Genomic DNA, 19,316 nt, shown 5'->3' with positions numbered 1-19,316 from the left:
ACCTCAGATTTGTTTTACTGTCACAATCACAACTTTTAGTGATTAACACGCATCTCCTGTGAGCGCTGATTCTCACGTGTCCCTGTCCTCTGTCTGAAATGAACATTCCTGTAACATCTTCCTGGCCTGTGTGTGCCATACAGGTGATAAACTCTGAGGCTGCTGTCAGATAACAGCTTGAGGGAAAGTTTGAAGGATCCTGAAACATGTAGGCATTCATGTTTCTGAGGATCTGTTAAAGATCAAATTAAAACAGATGCATATTAAACATTCTGGTACATAAAAAGTCAACATTGATGAAGACCAAAGGCAGCTTTTAAAAAGGAGCTGCATAACCTGAGCATTGTTTGGAGCTAATTATCCAAACATGACAGATGTGTAAATGTTCCCTCCAGCCTTTATTCCTCTGAAGGGGACAAAGAATTCATTCATAATTAAAGATAAAATGATCTGTGATGAGTGTTGATGAGGTCGTGTGAACCATACTTTGGTCTCCCCTTGTTAGGGTTTAATCATGTTTAATCACAGAACTGGTTCCTGGTGTGCAGTGGTTGGCCTCCATCTCCAGTTACCTTCTGCTGGAGATCAGCCTCCAACATCATCTTTTAGATCTCCCTGATCTCTCTTGGTCGAGCCATAAAACTTATTTTCTGTCTTTGTGAGAAACTCTGGACCCAACTGCTGCTGCCTTTCACTCCTGTAACTTTGTCCAAGCAAAGTTTCAGGTCTGAACAACTTCTGTTCTTCTTTGGACTTTGACTTGTAAACCATCAGATATCAGTCAGATTCCAGTTCCTGCTTCCAGCTTCTGCTTTATTCCCATAAATCTTTACTCTAAACAACATTTAGTTTTGTTTCAAACTAAAAAGGCAGGTACAGTCTTCCTGTAGTACAATGCATCAAAGCTGATTGATGAGACTTCAGCTGCTTTACTGAACCAGCTGCAAACATTCAACACTTTTCTCACCATGACTTCGGGTCATTCTTCGACATTTTCAGCACAATCAAACAGTAAGATGTTTACGGGTTCTGTTAATCTCCTCAAACACAGTCATCATGAAATAAATAAGGCATGCTGTGTGAAACACAACAAGTTTCAGAGGTGTCAGAATACTTTTAAAGCTTCAAACTGAAGCAGGAACATGTTGTAGAGGGAGTGTTCAGCCAGGTCATCTGTTTCAGTCCCATTCATGCTCAGATGGACAGAAAATGCTCTCTTTCTATCCAACATCAGTGATGTTAATGAGCATGTTCCCTCCTCCATCTGATTGTTGCTTCAGAGTCAACATGACCAGTCTGCCTGATACCAAAGCAGGACGCCTCCAAGTCCCAGACTGGCTGTGAGATGGTCAGTTACCATTCTGACCTCCATCATGATCCCTACCTAATGTGAGAAAACTGCTCAGTGAGACATGATGGAGGAAATAAGCAGATGATGGCTGATAGGAGTCAGGAGTGAGAGAAAGACTGATGAAACTGTTCATTCATTTTAAAACAAATCAGAAATGTTACAACAAGGTTACAAGCTGCTGTTAAACTCAGAGATAAAGATGAAATCAGATCCTGTTGCTGCTCCTCCCTCCTACCTGTCCTGCCCCCATCAGGGGTGGAGCTCTGACTGATTCCAGCAGCAGCTCACCTGTGTCTCAGTCTGTGGAGCCTCGTCTTCTTCAACACTTGGTTTGAACAAACTGTGAGTCTGAACTTTGTCTTCAGTAACTTTCCTGTTTGTTTCTGCTCTGTAATGTTTGGGGAACATGTTCACTTCTTATTTCAGCTCCAGTTTGATCACTGTTGTGTTTGAAGAAAAATCTGCATGATTATCATTTACATTGTTATTGACTAGAAACATAATGTGATTTATTTGTTTTATTCACAAAATAAATCACATTAAGTTATAATTTGTGGGAATAACTGTGGTTTCATCCATTAAAGTCAGACACAGAAACTCACTGCTGTTTATCTTTGATTCCTTTAAAGACAAAAAGTAACAACCTGGATGAAGGTGTGGTTTTGTTGCTGTGTAACAATTGCTGTTGCTTCGATGTTTGCGCCAAGGTGTATGCAAACGCAGCGTTGTAACTGACGTATACAGTCACATAATGACGTGACTCCCCTTAGCACCCTGAGCTATAGAAAATCAAACTGGTTCTCAGCTGGTTCGCATGTTGAACAAGTTGTTAAAAAATACCATCAACTGCAACAACGCGTCATTTATCTGGAGATTAGCTGAAAATTACTCCATTATTGTTTTTATTTGTCAATTTTTCAAATGAAAAACACGACTTTTTTTCTAGTCTCTATTGTTTTCTTGTTTTTTTTTCACACTTTTGCAACTAAATATTTCAAACTGTCAAAAAAACCCACATTAAAAATATCACCTGATAAAACAGGTTTTAGTGGCGTCTATAATATAACTTTCTCTATATGAAAAGTTTCTTCTGAAAGGTTTCTTGTTTCATTTTTACCTTTTATTGCATGTATTAATTTAAAATATCTGTTTTATTTCATAGCATCACTTTGCTGAGACTCCAAAAATACAATTAATAACAATAATGATTCAACTGAGACTGATATGAATCAGAGGAGCAGCTGATCTTTTTACAACCCAAATGATGGAAATGAGGATTTGAGTTGATGTGCAGATGAATGATTTGTGTTTCCTCTGCAGATGAAGGTAAAAAGTGTGTGTGAGCTGATGTGAATTCAGCAGCATGGATCAGTGTGAGGACACTAAAACCACTCTGTGTGGGGAACATGAGAGCCAGAGCAAAGCTCAGAGGTGAGATGACCATCTCTAACTGTCCATGACTCTTCTCCATGTCAGAGCTCAGCACTCACATCACCAAACCACCTTTATTCACAGGAACCAACCAGAACCAGAACCAGAACCCAGCTGTGTGTCCTTTAAGAGCAACAAGTCAAAGGAGTTCTTCATTCATTTCCAACATGATGTTCCATCAGCCCAACAGTGAGTATCTGTCAGTATTCAGTGGAGGCTGCATCATGTTTCAGATGATAACCAGTTTTCAGCTGAATTACTTGAGACTTGGATCAGTTCTTGATGTCTCTGATGAGACTAATTAGCTGCATCATGTGTGTAATGTGATATTTTAGTTCAGTCCTGCAGCTCTTTATTAAAACAAAGGGAGAATATTGCTGAATATCTGTCCACTGATGTGGCTTTTTCACAGGAGCTGATTATGTAGTGAACAGGGCGGCTGATGTAGAAATATTACGTTCTCACACGTTGTGTTTAATGAAGTCCGTTTAAAACGACCTTCTGAAGAAACAAGAAAAAAATGACCAAATCAACCCAGTAATGTTAGTAACTGATCTGTTATCAATTATCTCCTAATAAACCTACTCATGTTATCTGGTGAAAAGATCTAATTTTTTAATCTGACACTTTATATTCCAGAAAAATCAAATATTTCAAAATCAGTGTTTTCCAGTGTGGTGCAGCTGTAGTTTGTCTCTGAAAGAGCAGAATGAATCTGATAACACAAACAGTAAACACTTAGTCAGAGAACCACACTGAAAGCTCAGAGCTGAAGTCTTCCTGTTTTCTCTCAGGTAAAATTACATCCAGCTTCCAGTTTCACACACCTGCTGACGTCTGCCTGCAGAGTGGCAGAGCTGCCACAAGGGGAAGCTGTAACATTGTTCCACAGCAGCCACACTGACTCTCTGACAGGCCGTCTCACTGCAGACTCAAACACTATCACTGAATACTTTAGTTTGAAGAAAACAAGTGTTTTTTCTGTCAGGATCCATCAGAGACTCAAACTTGGACCTGAAACCAGCTGTGTGTCCATGAAGAGTGACCGGTCAATGGATCCTCCTCTTAACTTCAAATCAGACCAACATCCATCCTTTCAGAGGTGAGCTGAGTGTAAATGTTGTAACAGAGTAAAATGTAGCAGAGTCAGTTTGAACAGTTTTTACTCCAACATGTGTTTAATGTGAGCTCAGCTCTGTTTCACATCCATTTCTATGTTCATATGTGAAGCGGTGTGTGTTGGATGTTTTCCACAAACACAGCAGTCAAAGAGGAAAGAATGGATGTTGGAGGAGGTGTTTCTGAGTGTCTGTAGGACACCAGCTGGTCCAACAGGTGCCACTTTGTGCTTTGGCTCTAACACAGTGTAGGAAGTGTGAAGCAGCTGACTTCCAGAGTAAAGTCAGGTCTGTTTTAGGTGGTTGAAATATAGACAAACAAACATGGTTTTGAATATCTTAAAAGATTTTCAGAAATATCCTTTCAGATGTATTGTCATGTCTTGTCTTTTTGTCTTTTGAGTGCAGTGCTGAAATTATTTTGTGTTCTTTAGGAGGAAGCTGGAAAAACCAGACTCACCTGAACCTAAATCCAGCTCAGAGTGCCAGAAGACTGATCGATCTATAAAACATTCTCCAAGGAAAAGGCACCACCCAGATGTTCAAAGGTACTGGAATAGTTTAGAGATGACAGAAAGAAAATAAAGCATTTAATTTATTTTTTTGACATCTTCAGTACAACTTTACTGACAGATAAAGTTCTCTCAATGTCGACTCTGTTTTAAACATCTATCTGTCTAACACTGGGAGCATATCAGTACAACCAGTCTGATCCAAGCACACACTGGCTCTGGCTGCCTTGCTCCAGGGCACTTCAGCAGGGAGGGAAAGCTTTCTGAAGGGGTTGCTGAGAGCTGTTGGATCCAACCAAAGTGAGCTGAAAGCTCCAAGCAGCTGCAGACTGAGCTGTTGATTCTCAGTGGGATCAGCAGGACTAGTAAAGCTTTCCCACTGCAGGGAGTCCTCTGATTCACTGTTCACATCCACACATCACTTCATGGAGCTTTACCTTGTGTTTGTCTCTGTGTGGACAGACAGAATGTGAGCTCATTCTTCATGATTCCTCCACAGAGTGGACCAGCAGAGCTCAGAGGTTCCCAGTGGTCAGTCTGCCCAGCAGCATCAAACACAGCTGGACTCCATATTTATGGTCTGTACATGTACAACAACTACTTTTCCATCTATTCTGTTCACAGTCATCTCCATGCTGCACTTTGTAGACCAGTGGATTGTCAGTGTGTCCAACATGGATCTGATGTTTGGCTCCATGACTTCAGTCTGATTGGCTCATTCATATAGTATTCTGTTCCAGCTGCTGGAGGACAACATGGTCACTTTTGTGAAGGAGGAGCTGAAGAAGATGCAGAAGGTTCTGAGTGCAGATTACCCAGAATGCTTAGAGAGTCAGAGGGAGGATGAGGATGAAGAGCAGAGGAGCAGCAGAGAGGCATTAGTGAAGATCACAGTTCACTTCCTGAGGAGAATGAAGCAGGAGGAGCTGGCTGACCGTCTGCAGAGCAGTAAGAGGATTTCTCTAAAGATTTAACCTGCTGGATAAATGACACATTTACTGATGTCTCAACACAGAAAACACATGTTCAAATACTCATTCTCAGATAAATTAAAGGTTTGAAGATTTTCTGTGTATTGTATTGACTGATCTTATTTGTCGTGTTTATTTAGAACTTTTTGACCCAGTTTGCCGACATAAATCTGCTCTGAAGAAGAAGTTCCAGTGTGTGTTTGAGGGGATTTCTAAAGCAGGAAACCCAACCTTTCTGAATCAGATCTACACAGAGCTCTACATCACAGAGGGAGGGACTGGAGAGGTCAATGATGAACATGAGGTCAGACAGATTGAAACAGCATCCAGGAAAGCAGGCAGAGCAGAAACAACCATCAGACAAGAAGACGTCTTTAAACTCCCACCTGGAAGAGATGAACCAATCAGAACAGTGATGACAAAGGGAGTGGCTGGCATTGGGAAAACAGTCTTAACACAGAAGTTCACTCTGGACTGGGCTGAAGGCAAAGCCAACCAGGACATCCAGTTCATGTTTCCATTCACTTTCAGAGAGCTGAATGTGCTGAAAGAGAAAAAGTTCAGCTTGGTGGAACTTGTTCATCACTTCTTTACTGAAACCAAAGAAGCAGGAATCTGCAGCTTTGAAGAGTTCCAGGTTGTGTTCATCTTTGACGGTCTGGATGAGTGTCGACTTCCTCTGGACTTCCACAACAAGGAGCCCCTGACTGATGTTACAGAGTCCACCTCAGTGGATGTGCTGCTGACAAACCTCATCAGGGGGAAACTGCTTCCCTCTGCTCGCCTCTGGATAACCACACGACCTGCAGCAGCCAATCAGATCCCTCCTGACTGTGTTGGCATGGTGACAGAGGTCAGAGGGTTCACTGACCCACAGAAGGAGGAGTACTTCAGGAAGAGATTCAGAGATAAGAAGCAGGCCAGCAGGATCATCTCCCACATCCAGACATCACGAAGCCTCCACATCATGTGCCACATCCCAGTCTTCTGCTGGATCACTGCTACAGTTCTGGAGGATGTGTTGAAAACCAGAGAGGGAGGAGAGCTGCCCAAGACCCTGACTAAGATGTACATCCACTTCCTGGTGGTTCAGGCCAAAGTGAAGAAGGTCAAGTATGATGGAGGAGCTGAGACAGATCCACACTGGAGTCCAGAGAGCAGGAAGATGATTGAGTCTCTGGGAAAACTGGCTTTTGAGCAGCTGCAGAAAGGAAACCTGATCTTCTATGAATCAGACCTGACAGAGTGTGGCATCGATATCTCAGCAGCCTCAGTGTACTCAGGAGTGTTCACACAGATCTTTATAGAGGAGAGAGGGCTGTACCAGGAGAAGGTGTTCTGCTTCATCCATCTGAGTGTTCAGGAGTTTCTGGCTGCTCTTCATGTCCATCTGACCTTCATCAACTCTGGAGTCAACCTGATGGAAGAACAATCAAAGTCTCAGAAGTCTAGAACACAAAAAGAGACTCTCTTCTACCAGAGTGCTGTGAACAAGGCCTTACAGAGTCCAAATGGACACCTGGACCTGTTCCTCCGCTTCCTCCTGGGTCTTTCACTGCAGACCAATCAGAGTCTCCTACGAGGCCTGCTGACACAGACAGGAAGTAGCTCACAGACCAATCAGGAAACAGTTGATTACATCAAGAAGAAGTTCAGTGAGAATCTGTCTGTAGAGAGAAGCATCAATCTGTTCCACTGTCTGAATGAACTGAATGATCGTTCTCTAGTGGAGCAGATCCAACAGTCCCTGAGTTCAGGAAGTCTCTCCACAGATAAACTGTCTCCTGCTCAGTGGTCAGCTCTGGTCTTCATCTTACTGTCATCAGAAAAAGATCTGGATGTGTTTGACCTGAAGAAATACTCTGCTTCAGAGGAGGCTCTTCTGAGGCTGCTGCCAGTGGTCAAAGCCTCCAGCAAAGCTCTGTAAGTACAGATATAGAGGGATATGTATGAATATACTGCAGTTGTTTTTATAGGAGAGAAAGTCACAGATTACTGCTTATCTCATTATTCCCTCCTCAGACTGAGTAGCTGTAACCTCTCAGATGAAGGATGTGCAGCTCTGTCCTCAGCTCTCAGCTCCCAGTCCTACAGTCTGACAGAACTGGACCTGAGTAACAACAACCTGCAGGATTCAGGGGTGAAGCAGTTGTCTGCTGGACTGAAGAATCCAAACTGCAGACTGGAAACACTCAGGTCAGGATTCATCAAACTGTTTTTATAAACAGCTGACAGAACACCTGTGGATGGTCTTTGTATGATTGTTACAGCAGCTTTAGGCCTCTGACAGCTTAAAGAGTTCAGAGGCCTAAACAGCAGATATTTATGGAGGAGGTCTCCAAGGAGAACATCTACAGGAACAACAGTGAGAAGTGTCTGTTGGTCCTCTGACCCTGGATCAGATACAGAGATGGGTCCAGGACATGTTAGCCTAGCTTAGCACAAAGATTTATGAAACCATGTTCACTGTACATCTGGAAATGTGCACATGTGGATTAGACCTGTGTCCCTCCCTCCATACGCCCACATGGGGGATCTTCAGCTGGACCGGCTCTCTGACAGCTCCAACACATTCAGAGAACAGTGTGTGGAACTGGATGTGTTTCAGCTCAGAGATAAAGCCACCAGAGCAAACTTCAACAATCCTCTGAGCGCCACATGACTTGATATCAGACTTACTGAGAGCCACACAGTACCAGGTCCAAAGAGTTCTGCCCATCTGTGGTTCTGACCGTCCTTCCAGATGAGAACCAAGTAGACCAAAGTTGAACTGGAGCTGCGTTTGGTTGTTCTTCATCCCATCGGGTGGGGGACAATCCAATAAACACTATCCAAGGAATTCCAGAGAAACAGGAAGAGAGGGACACTGAGGGAAGGAAAGGAAGAGGCTGGAGGCTTTTCAGTCCGTTTCAGATTCCTGAAAAGTGATCAGGCTGAAATAAATGAGTGATTCTGATCAATAAAACCACAACCGCTGGCAGCTGATATACTTCCAATGACTATAGATTCTCCTCTGATCTTATTCTGAGCCGTTAATGTTCAGTGTGGAGGGTGGAATGAGGGGAGTGTTTCTAGTCTAACTTTTCTAGATGAATGTCTTCCCCTGGCTGGCTGTGCAGCATTCAGATGGACCAATGGGTCTGAGAAAGGATCTGGATGTTTGGCTGCCCTGAAACATACTGAGAGGAGGAGTCAGCAGAAACAATGTGACCATCAGGAGAGACCATGATGTCAGAAACTGAAGTGATTTCATTAGAATTCTTAAAGCTCATATTTGGATTCAGAAATGAGTGAAAAATCAAAGTGAAAATTCTTCCAAACTTGAAGAATTGAATTCAGAGACAGAAACTTCATCTCCATAATCTGACTGCAGAAAACATTTGGTGCTTTTAAACTTCAGCATGAGCTCAGACAGATTTCCTTCCATCCATCGTTCTTCACTTTCTTTTCTTTCCTCCTTTTTCTGAGATAAATCAAATAATGAAAGCATCTCTGCATGAGTCGATAATCTGCTCTGCGGAGATGATTGAAAGGAGTTTTGTATGTTTCAGTGTTGATCAAACAGCTTTCATTCTAGTTTTCAGATGCTCCATTCCAGTGGATGTATTCAGATGTTTTCGTGTTCCTTTCTCAGTGTGGAACAATGTGTGTGTGAGAGCCATGTAATGTTCATGTTTGCATGCTGAAAGAGACTGTGCTGCTCTGACCCCCCTCCTCCTTTCAGGGTGGAGCCTGCTGGAGAACGATGGTTGACACCAGGTCTGAGGAAGTGTAAGTGTGTTCTTCATCTGATTCATGACATCCAACCATCTTCACACTGTCACATCACTCACTGATCAAAGTGAACAGATGATAGATCAATAACTGCAGCTGGATTGTGTTTGTTCTCTCCATCAGATTCCTGTCAACTCACAATCGACACAAACACAGTGAACAGAAAACTGGAACTGTCTGACAACAACAGGAAGGTGACATGTGTGGAGGAGGATCAGTCATATCCTGATCATCCAGACAGATTTGATGACTGTCCTGTGCTGCTGTGTAGAAATGTTCTGACTGGTCGCTGTTACTGGGAGGTCGAGTGGAGAGGAAGAGTTGAAATATCAGTGAGTTACAGAGGAATCAGAAGGAGAGGAGGCAGTGACTGTGTGTTTGGATACAATGATCAGTCCTGGAGTCTGAGGTGCTCTGATGGAGGTTACTCTGTCTGTCACAATAAGAGAGAAACACACATCTCCTCCTCCTCCTCTGTCTCTAACAGAGCAGCAGTGTATGTGGACCGTCCTGCTGGCACTCTGTCCTTCTACAGAGTCTCCTCTGACACACTGATCCACCTCCACACCTTCAACACCACATTCACTGAAGAACCTCTGCATCCTGGATTTAGGTTCTGGTTCAGTTCACCTGGTTCCTCAGTGTCTCTGTGTTAAGTTTAAAGAGTTTCCTCCTGTCAGAGAATCACTGTTGAACAGATAGTTCAGTCTGTACATGTCTGTCTCTTTCACTCAGAAACACCTTTTCAGATTCATGGATTCAGTCAGTTTCTGTTTGAAACTCTTCTGAATGATTCCTTGGAAACTTCTTCCTCTTCCAGTCCTTTAAAGATGGAAGCTGCCATTCTTCCAGGATGTTGTTTTTCTGTGTGTTTCCAGTCAAAGCTTCACACAGAATATCAGTATGTTGTGTTTCTCTGCAGCTCACTTCAACTGAGACCATTCAGTTCATGTCAGCTGCAGTTAGTTTGCTGCACATGTGACAAACTGTGATATCAGAGAGGAATCACTGAGCTGCAATCAGCCAAGATGAATTTCCAACCTGCTGACAGATCTTCACTGATTCTGCTCCAATGTTTAGGGACTCTGGTTTATACTGATATAATTACTCAGTTCTGTCAGAGACAGTCGAGTTCTGTTAGAAAACTTTCTTCCTGGTTAACTTGTCATAGGTGTGATGACTCTGTGATGACATCAGCAGAGAGTTTGACCAAAGCCTGTCTCATACATCTTACTAAGACCTCAGAAAAGTGGGTCAAATTATAAGAAAAGGAAGCAGATGTGTCTTTCTATTCAAATGTGTTTTAGTTTGTGTTGCAAAAGCTTTAAAAAAAAACATGGATCATATAAAGAAAGCAACAGAACTGAGTGTTTGTGTTAATATGGTGTTATCTACTCTAAATATTGTTTTCATTCTATCTGTTCTTTCTTCTCTGCTAATTATTCACAATAATAAAGCTGAACTTCAGCCTAAATGCAGCCGTGCTTCCTTAAAGCGTAAATGATTCAATTAATCTGATGCTAATGTTTCACAGAGATGTTACTACATTGTTGTTTGTTTGATTGTTGAAGATTTGGATCATATATTTATATCTGACTGGACTTATTTACCCCATTAAATGTGTTAATCTTCCACCTCTCCGTTAAAACAAAACTTGTTTCTGCAGAGAGTTTTATTCTGAAATAACTGAGTCATGCTTTTCCATCAGGATGCATCACAGACCAGACTTCCTGGAAGCTGAAAAACAGCTGGAAGGTCGCGCACATGTGATGATCCAGACACTGATGTTTAATCACTGATGTTATTTAGATGTTCAAGAGTTGACAATATTCTTGGTTTTCCTGCTGTAAACATTCAACACATTCGTTTTTAAGAGGTTGAAAGCAAAATGCTGCAAAGGTGAAAATCTTCCTCTCACAGCGGTTGTGTTTTTCTGAGCGGTCTGATGTCTGTCCCACAACCAACTGGACTGGAAACATCACTAAAACAATGAAGCTGCTGTTTTAGCAACCTCATGATGTCGAGTGTCGTCCTGCTGTGAAAAACAGCAGCTGAGAGGTCAGATCAGGCATGAGGAGGGAAAACTGGGCAGAAACCTTCAAACACACCAGACTGAGAGCTGAAAGCACCCAACCACAGAGCCACAGCCAGGACCAGGACCCACAACCAGAACCAGGTACCATAGCTTTGGCTGAACTAATAATTAACCACTTTGAATATGTTTTAATCTGTTAAAATGTTTTAATTTTACACCGATTAGGGTCAAATGTAGAACTAACAAATACAAAGAGTCTTCAAGGTCAGATTACAGTTTAAATACAGACGGTTCACGCTTTGTTGTCCTCTGGTGGGACCATAAAGATGTGAAATGACAGCTGATCATCATGCTGATCTGTCATGTTCATGTTAGCTGCACCAAATAGAGAATTAAAAAAAAAAACAGTATCACACATACAGATACATTAATACTAACAGGTTAAAAAAAACAAGCCAAAAGTAACATAAAATGCAAACTTCTACACTGCTATGTCTTTCTAGAAGTTTAAAGTGGAGAGTGAAACCTACTTTGAAGCTGACTCAGGTTCAGGTTGCTTCTTTCTGACCAGCAGCTGCAGCAGTTTCACCTCTGAAATCAATCTAAAGCAGTGTTTGTGCATGGAGTTTGTATTTTCTGTCAATTTTGAACTGACGAAGGTGAAATGACAGCTCAGCTGATTGGAAACGTTTAGTTCATTTTTAATGTGGTATAAACACAGCTTGAATGAATGCATGGACTTGATCTTTATCTGAGTGCATTTTAGATCAGACAGTTATTGCTCATTTAAATACAACTTATTCCTCAGAAGTTCATAAAACCATTCTTATCATCCAAGCTCTGCTTGAGCCACATTATTAACTGATGTCATTTATCATAAAACAATTCACTTTACATTTAGCATCCTACAGATGTAAATAATCTCTTCTCAAAGTGGTGCAGATGGTGGTTAGGTTGCTTGTTTGGTGGCTTCTGCTGCTTCGTGTTAACCTCGGCTCCCCATAAAACTGATGCTCACTCAGGTGAAAGCCACAGACTGTGCTATGATTTCTGCACCAGACACGGGCAGAAACACCATATATACAAATGCATTTGGATAGTTCCAGACATGTGTAGTTATAAATATGTTTGGAAGCACACAGCAACACTCCCACATCAGCCAGCAGCACAGAAACTGACGGAAAGTGGCGTCCTAAAACAGATGCCAGCTATAAAAGAGGGAAAGAAGACTGAACTCAGCCTTGAACAAGTTTAAGTTTGAACTTGCACAACACTGCGTATTGTCAGAGTATTTAGTATTCAGGAGTATTTTACAGCAAAAATCAGCATTTAGCTACATGTCATTAAACTTGTTTAATAAGGGTTGTATCGCATCGCATTAAAAGGCAAAACAGTGGGAATTAGTTTCATTACAAACTCCTGATCCATCCTCATTTCTTTCTGACTGTCCTGTCTTCTTTAAAGTGGTCCTGATCAATAGTTCTCCAGCTTTCTGAAGGTCTCTCAGAGTTTTTCTTTGGACATTTTCTGTCCAGCCCTTGTACCTGAGCATTTTCAGAGGAATGAGTTTTTTCTTTGTTAAGCCACTTAACTCTGACCTATGAATCATTCAAGCAGAAAAAAGGCTCCTAACTCAAGGGATGAACCAGTAAAGACCTGACAGGACCTGAGAGATGCATCTGGACCTTCAGCTGATCCATCTGCTGTTGGCCCAAGCCTCATCAGAAATGGTCTCCATGGAAGGGTGGCTGTCAAGAAGCCATTCTTAAGGAAGGGAAACAGGGAGAAAAGGCTGAGCTATGCCAAATGACACAAGAAGTGGACTGAAAATCAGTGGCAACAGGTCTTATGGAGGCATGAATCCTCCCCAGAGCCCGGACCTCAACATTATTGAAGCAGTGTGGGATCATCTGACAGAGAACGGAACAAAAGGCAGCCGACATCCAAAGAAGAGCTTTGGGATGTCCTTCAAGAAGCCTGGAGAACTATTCCTGAAGAATACTTAAAGAAATGACACAATCCTGGCAAAACATAAAGGAATGAGGTGTGTTTTAAGACTTTTGACCACAGTACTTTATATAATCTGCATATTCCAAAAAGTTGAGAACTTTTGATTCTGCACAAGCTGAACATCCTCTGAGTGAGGAGTCACAGGAGCAGCAGAGACCTCTGACTGCTCGTTTAACAACAGGATATTTTCTTTGTTGGGTGTCTTGGAAACAGCAGAGACCTGGGATTGAGCGTTTTCTGAGCTCGGTGTTACAGCTTCTGGCCTGTTGGCGGCTTCCTCAGAACTTTCCTCTTTGCCTCTTTCAAAGGGAAATATGTAGAAACCCTCAGACTCATTTTCCAGAATCTCTTCATCTACTCTGTCACCCCACAGAAGTGCAGGAGAGGATATTTTGGTTTGACTCAAAAAGGTCTTTTTAAGTAAGTGTTGTTTTTCAGGCGGTTTGTCTTTCAGGCTTTTATAAACTACAGTGATGTCATGTCCTTTGATGACATGTTTCCATTGTGATGTCATGCAGAACTGTGAGGTCATAATGAGTGATGACATCACTTCTTGTGATGTAAGCAGCGATGGTGCTCTGTTCTCAGTCACCAGTCATCACGTGTGCTGTTCTGCTCTCTTTTTCAGCTTTATGATCTTAACTGTAAATAATATGCAGCACATGTTCATAGAGCCCAGGCAATGGTGGGAAACATGGATTGTATGAATGCTGCGTGAAATGTAAATGAAAACAGAAGCAGTGACCTGCAGATCCTTTATATATATGTGATAACTGAATCTGAATGTATCAGTGTCCAGGTCAGTAATAATGTATTTATTGTATGTTACGGTGCTCACAGCTGCTTTCTGCACGCCTCACCTGGAAGTATCTTTGAAGCTGCTTTGTATGTTGTCTACACTGACTGTGAAGCAAAAGTAACACAACAGCCACATCTTCAGGCTGTTCTCAGTGTTTCCAGCACAATCATTCAGCTGTTTTCATGCATCAACATAATACAGTAATAACAGTGTAGTTATGGTTGTTTCTATTCAGAGCTGCTTACAAGCAGAATGGGATTATTTCTACGTGTCAACATACAGTGTATAACATCATTTCTAGTAAAAATCTGACTTTGAAAGATGTTAAAATGACAGAATCAGCATGTAAATGATAAAGTGTCTTCCTGTGGATGTTCTCAGATATGTACAGTATGAACACTGTGATCCTTTCCCACATGTCCCAGTATGTTTGATTGTGTTCCAAGTGAGGGTCAGACTGGAGAAAGTGTCATGAAGCTGTCACCCTTAAACAATCAATAAAAGCTCTGAATACAAAAGCATTTCAGTGTCGTCTCTATAAGTAATGATGAGAGAAGCAAAAGCTTCAGCTGCACCTCCTGAGCTCTACTTTCCATATTGTCTACACTGACTGTGAATCAAAAGCAGCACAACAGCCACATCTTCAGCTTGTTGTTGAAAAGCTGTTCTGACAACATTCACAGCCCAATAAGCAGCACAGTGACAGCAGTGTAGTTGTGTTTGTGGGTCAGAGGAAATCTCATGTTCCAGCCATGTGATCCAGAACAACCCATGTGAGTGAAGGACAGACTGCAGCACTGATAAAAATGTCAGTTTGAGATGAATTCACAGGCATCAGTGTGTCAGTGGAACTGAAGGTGAACTGTTTGAGAGCTGAACACTGACAGGACTTTGTTTGCATGATGGAAACATGATGAAGAACAACACGACAAACTAAATCCATCATGTCAGAAGACAGAGTGGGAAAAGAATGAAAGTCAGCAGAAATTCAGCTCCATTATTGAATGAAGTCAAACACATTGAAGAGTTGGATCAGAGTTGAGGAGCTGTGTGGATTTGTAGTTGTGCATTTTCATCCCAGCTCTTAAACAACAGATAACAGTGTGTGTTACTAAATTCACCACCAAGCTGAATGTGTTTGTGGGAACATGAATGTTTTTTAGTCTTTCTGTATCATGTGACCCCGATTTTAATCATCTGCTGTCAGATTCAAATCAAGAATCATGAAACCACACAGCAGCTTCAGCTGAGCTGTCAGTCAGCAGCAGCGGTCTTATCTGTGGGCCGCAGGGGCTGATGGGAGCTCTGAGGAGCTGTTAGAAAGCACGTGGCCCTGGTCTGATCTCACAGTTCGTCCTTCTTTGGCCTCAGCTGCATCAGAGCGCCACTTCTCCCCAGGTTCACCAGAGGAAACACCACTGCACAAAATGCTTTTCCTCCCAGCTGCTGCTCTGTGCTGTCTGTGTTCAGGTGAGTGTTTCCAGCCAATCAGGAGCCAGCAAACTCCACCTGGAACACACACTGTCACACTGACCTTCATCTGTCTGTCTGAGTCTCTACAGCGCTGGTTGCCATGGCAGCACAGCTGATCCAGGACCAGTTAACACTGACCAGGAGAGTTGGTCAAAGTGTCTCCTTCAGCTGTGGAACTGACCAGTGTGATGAAAACTGGATATACTGGTACCAGAAGAAAGAAGCAGAAACATTCACAGTGATTCTGGATATTAATAAAAATGGTGGTGATGTTTATAAAGGTTATGGTCATCCTCAGAAAGATGATTTCTCAGCTGTGAATAAACAGAACGGCTGTGAGAGAGCAGTAAACCACAGCCCAGGTTCACATATTTCACCTCCATCTCAGACAGAGTCACAAACATACTGAGCTGAGGGAGTTTCTTCCTCTCTGCTGTCTTTATTTATCTAAACTTTTATTCAACTTTTTCTTCTTATTAAGAGAAGTTTTCTGAAGGTTCAAAGATAAAAACTGTGAACATTTGAAAGATTTGTTCTGGAAAATGATCCAAATGAAACTTCAATTCACCATAAATAAAAGCAAGACATTTTAAAGACATTTATTGAATATTGAATGTTTTCATTCAAATATCCAGATAAATATGAATCTGCTGCTTTGAGCTGCTGCTGGAATAAAGTCCATTCCTCCTTTAAAAAGTTTAATGAGCTCTTCATGACAACACTTCCAGCAGCACTTGTTGTTTAACAGCTTTCAGTAGATTTCACCACATCATTTCACTTTATTCCATTTTAAAAGACAGATCTTGGACTGATCTCAGGTCAGGATTTTGTCCTCCTAGCAGCAGCTTATCAGGACGCTGATTTTGTTGGACAGATGTTCATCAGTTTCCTGTGGATGTTTCTGCTTCCCAGAGGATGAATCCAGAGTGCACTGAGACTGAGGCAGGAGCAGGAAAACTTCCTAAATTCATGTGAAGTCTTTGTACCACATTACAGCTCAGAAACAGAACACATGCACAGTGAGGGCATGATGCTCAACACGTTTCTCAAAGCATTTACACAAGGACATTCATTATGTGCTGACAGTGATATGATTTCCTTCCCCTGACACTGAAATAACGATCATCTTTAAGTGATTTCATGTCACTTTTAGATCCATCAGCTCCACAGTTTTATATCTCTACATGTTAAGTATAAGGCAGCTTTCACAGCGAGCTATGTGGCAAATATCTGGAAACAGCTGAGACTAACAGCCTGAAACATCCAGTTTCTACAAAGATAGCTCATATACACAGTTCTGTTGGAATGTTTCTGTCCAGTCATCATGGACATTAATGTCATTTCCATTTAGTCATTTAGCAGATGCTTTGATCCAAAGTGACTCACAGGTGAGGAAACAACATCCCAGTGCAGTCAGGCCTACCTCTCATTTCCCTGTATTTGTGTCCATCCTCCAGACTCCTGTGGATCCTTTTTACCTCACGCTAAAAAAGCCAATATCACAGACTGAGAAAAGTTAGATCATGAGAGAGAAAAAAACTCTTGAAACTTTCTGTGAACAAAGCAAGGAGGTCAATAAATGAGTCTACACCTCATTACAGTGGTTAATATTTCTGTCTGAATACGTTTTTGTTTGCACCTGTGTGGTTGTGGACATATTTGATCTAAGGGAACTTCAGATTGAAACCTCGCCAGTGAAGAACTGAATGTAGCACAACGTGTTGGTGTAAAAGACCACTCTGATGCTTAGAAGTCCATACTCCCACCAACTAGTTAAAAGCTGAATAATCCTTTCAGATGAGAGATGAAACGTCTTCAAGAACCAAGAAGAAGAAGAAGTTGCCCTTATTCAGGCTCTTACCCACAAAGTGTCACAGTGAGGAGCCCCCTTTCCAATCAGTAAACCTTCTTCTGAAAAAGTAGCCCTGAACAGCTGCCTCCAGCTCCTCTGAGGGACACACCTGCTGAACTGGTCATTGACATTAGAATAAAAAGGCTGCAGACAGAGCAAAACTCCTGCTTTGGAGATGAACCCTCTGTGTAATGCTTCTCACAGTTCATGAAAGAATATTACAAAATAACAATGATTTTAAGCATCTGTAATTATACTGGGGCAGCTGCTTATCTGAAGTGTTGCATATGTCACTGTGATCTATGTTATTAATGTCCAAACACATGTGAGCTGTGTTTAGATTTAGCCAAAAGCTGAAGTGGAGAAGAAGATCTTGGAATAAAGAAAGAGGAAAGGCGCCCTTGAGCTGTTCATATCTGGTCTTAACGTGATCAGAAAAGTGAACTAAGTACATCTGTGAACACGTTCAACAACAATCCAGCAGGTCTTTTCTCCACCTCTCGGCCAAAGTCGATAGTTCTTGTGATGAGAGATTTGAACTCGTGTAACCTCTCCCAGGAACTGACGAGCTCCAAACAGCTGGTGACATGCGCCATGCAGGACAGCAACACACTGGACCACTTCTACTCCACCATAAAACCCTCATACCGCTCCATCCCCCACGCTGCCCTTGGACACTCCGACCACTGCATCATACAGATGGTCCCCACATACAGGCAGCCACTGAGAAGGGCCAAACCATCCAGGACTACAGTAAGGAGGTGGACTCCAGAGGCAAGGGACAGGCTTCAGGACTGCATGGAGTCTACTGACTGGGAGTCACTGAGGGGCCCTGAGGATGACGACGGCAGCTTTTCTGACACTGTATGTTCCTGCATCAGCTTCTGTGAGCAGGTCTGCCTCCCAACCAAAACCATCACAAGGTACAATAACCAAAAGCCCTGGTTCTCCAAGCAGCTCAGAGAGCTCAGGCGCCGGAAAGAGCAGGCGTACAGAGAGGGTGACATGGACACATTCAGACTGGCCAGACAGCATCAAAAATGCTAAAGAGGACTATAGCGCCAGACTGGAGAGTGATTCAGGCACCAACGACCCTGCAGTTGTTGGAGTCCCCTCTGAACCATCAGAAACTACAAAGGTAGAAGCCCTGTGGTCGCCCCCTCCCCCGGACTAGCTGACGATCTCAACACCTTCTACACAAGGTTTGAGACCCCCTGCTGCTTTATTGTCTCCAATCCCCCTCTCTCTCTCTCTCACAGGCACTGAGAGCTCACCGCCACCCACTTCTCATCCCCTTATCACATATGTGTATGATGAAATACTTTTTAATGTGTTCTGTGTGTAAATTCTCCCAGAAAGGTAGTATCATATGATATGGCAGGTTGTGTGTGTTTTTCTGTCACTTTACTCAAAGAAAGTTAATGCCTTAGCATGCAGGAGGTGTTCTTATTGTACCCCAACTCCTTGGAACACAGTAAACAATCAAAATATTCTCACATGGGGGAAATCTTCCTCTTCCTAGCTGGCTCCATCCTCTTACCTATCCTTCTCTCCTCACTCTCCCAAATCTCAAAACTATCTCTCTCTCACTTAACTCCCCAAACTATCTCCAAACTACATTAACGCTATCAAAACTCGAGTATCCAAACTATCAAAACTCAAAAAGTGAACTGACCGCAACTCTCCATAAAAAAAAACCACTTTTAAATGGAGACTGGGGGGTTTATATGCTTGTCAATACACAGGCATATAAATCTGAAGCACTTCCGGAAGCAGTCACGTGGTTGGGACGGGTAGTGAGGTTGCAGACATCATCATTTTCGGCCCCTCCCCTAAATTAAGTAAACAGTCTCCTCCATTACTCCAAACACGCTTCGAAATCTGGGCACATTTCAGAACATCACTAAAGGAAGCTGCATGCAGGTGAGTCCAGAAAAGAATACATGTAGCGGTCAAACATTTGCAGAAATGTCTTCAAAGTGCTTTGTAT

The 19,316-nt window shown here is 42.4% G+C and overlaps 4 protein-coding genes and 1 long non-coding RNA gene across 5 annotated transcripts in view; 4 read left to right on the top strand and 1 right to left on the bottom strand.

The window, feature by feature from the left end:
• Nucleotides 1–19,316, top strand: part of LOC140291438 (uncharacterized) — an 873,052-nt gene that overhangs the window by 429,061 nt on the left and 424,675 nt on the right. Inside the window, exon 9 of the mRNA XM_072379413.1 lies at nt 7,406–7,579. Within this exon, the coding sequence (XP_072235514.1) occupies nt 7,406–7,579 (174 nt within the window). The remainder of the gene's footprint in view (nt 1–7,405; nt 7,580–19,316) is intronic.
• The window catches only part of LOC140291873 (NLR family CARD domain-containing protein 3-like), a 323,587-nt gene that overhangs the window by 52,622 nt on the left and 251,649 nt on the right, over nt 1–19,316 (bottom strand). The gene's annotated exons all lie outside the window — the stretch shown is intronic.
• LOC140292638 (uncharacterized) lies at nt 1,663–2,919 on the top strand. The gene is made up of 3 exons (XR_011912582.1): nt 1,663–1,693; nt 2,672–2,782; nt 2,867–2,919. It is a non-coding gene; the product is annotated as an uncharacterized lncRNA (long non-coding RNA).
• LOC140295072 (NLR family CARD domain-containing protein 3-like) lies at nt 3,817–7,310 on the top strand. Its single transcript, XM_072379632.1, has 6 exons — nt 3,817–3,830; nt 4,335–4,448; nt 4,912–4,990; nt 5,153–5,360; nt 5,524–7,080; nt 7,282–7,310. The coding sequence occupies exons 1-6, from the start codon at nt 3,817–3,819 to the stop codon at nt 7,308–7,310; spliced, it is 2,001 nt and encodes a 666-aa protein (XP_072235733.1).
• The window catches only part of LOC140295056 (uncharacterized), a 136,883-nt gene continuing 125,477 nt past the window's right edge, over nt 7,911–19,316 (top strand). The window contains exon 1 of the mRNA XM_072379631.1: nt 7,911–8,012. Within this exon, the coding sequence (XP_072235732.1) occupies nt 7,911–8,012 (102 nt within the window). The remainder of the gene's footprint in view (nt 8,013–19,316) is intronic.

The sequence above is a fragment of the Leuresthes tenuis genome, unplaced genomic scaffold (genome assembly GCF_036924035.1).
Source record: "Leuresthes tenuis unplaced genomic scaffold, fLeuTen1.0.hap1 SCAF_1, whole genome shotgun sequence".
NCBI classification, from domain to species: Eukaryota; Metazoa; Chordata; class Actinopteri; order Atheriniformes; family Atherinopsidae; genus Leuresthes; species Leuresthes tenuis.
This window is presented reverse-complemented; position numbering and strand designations above follow the sequence as displayed.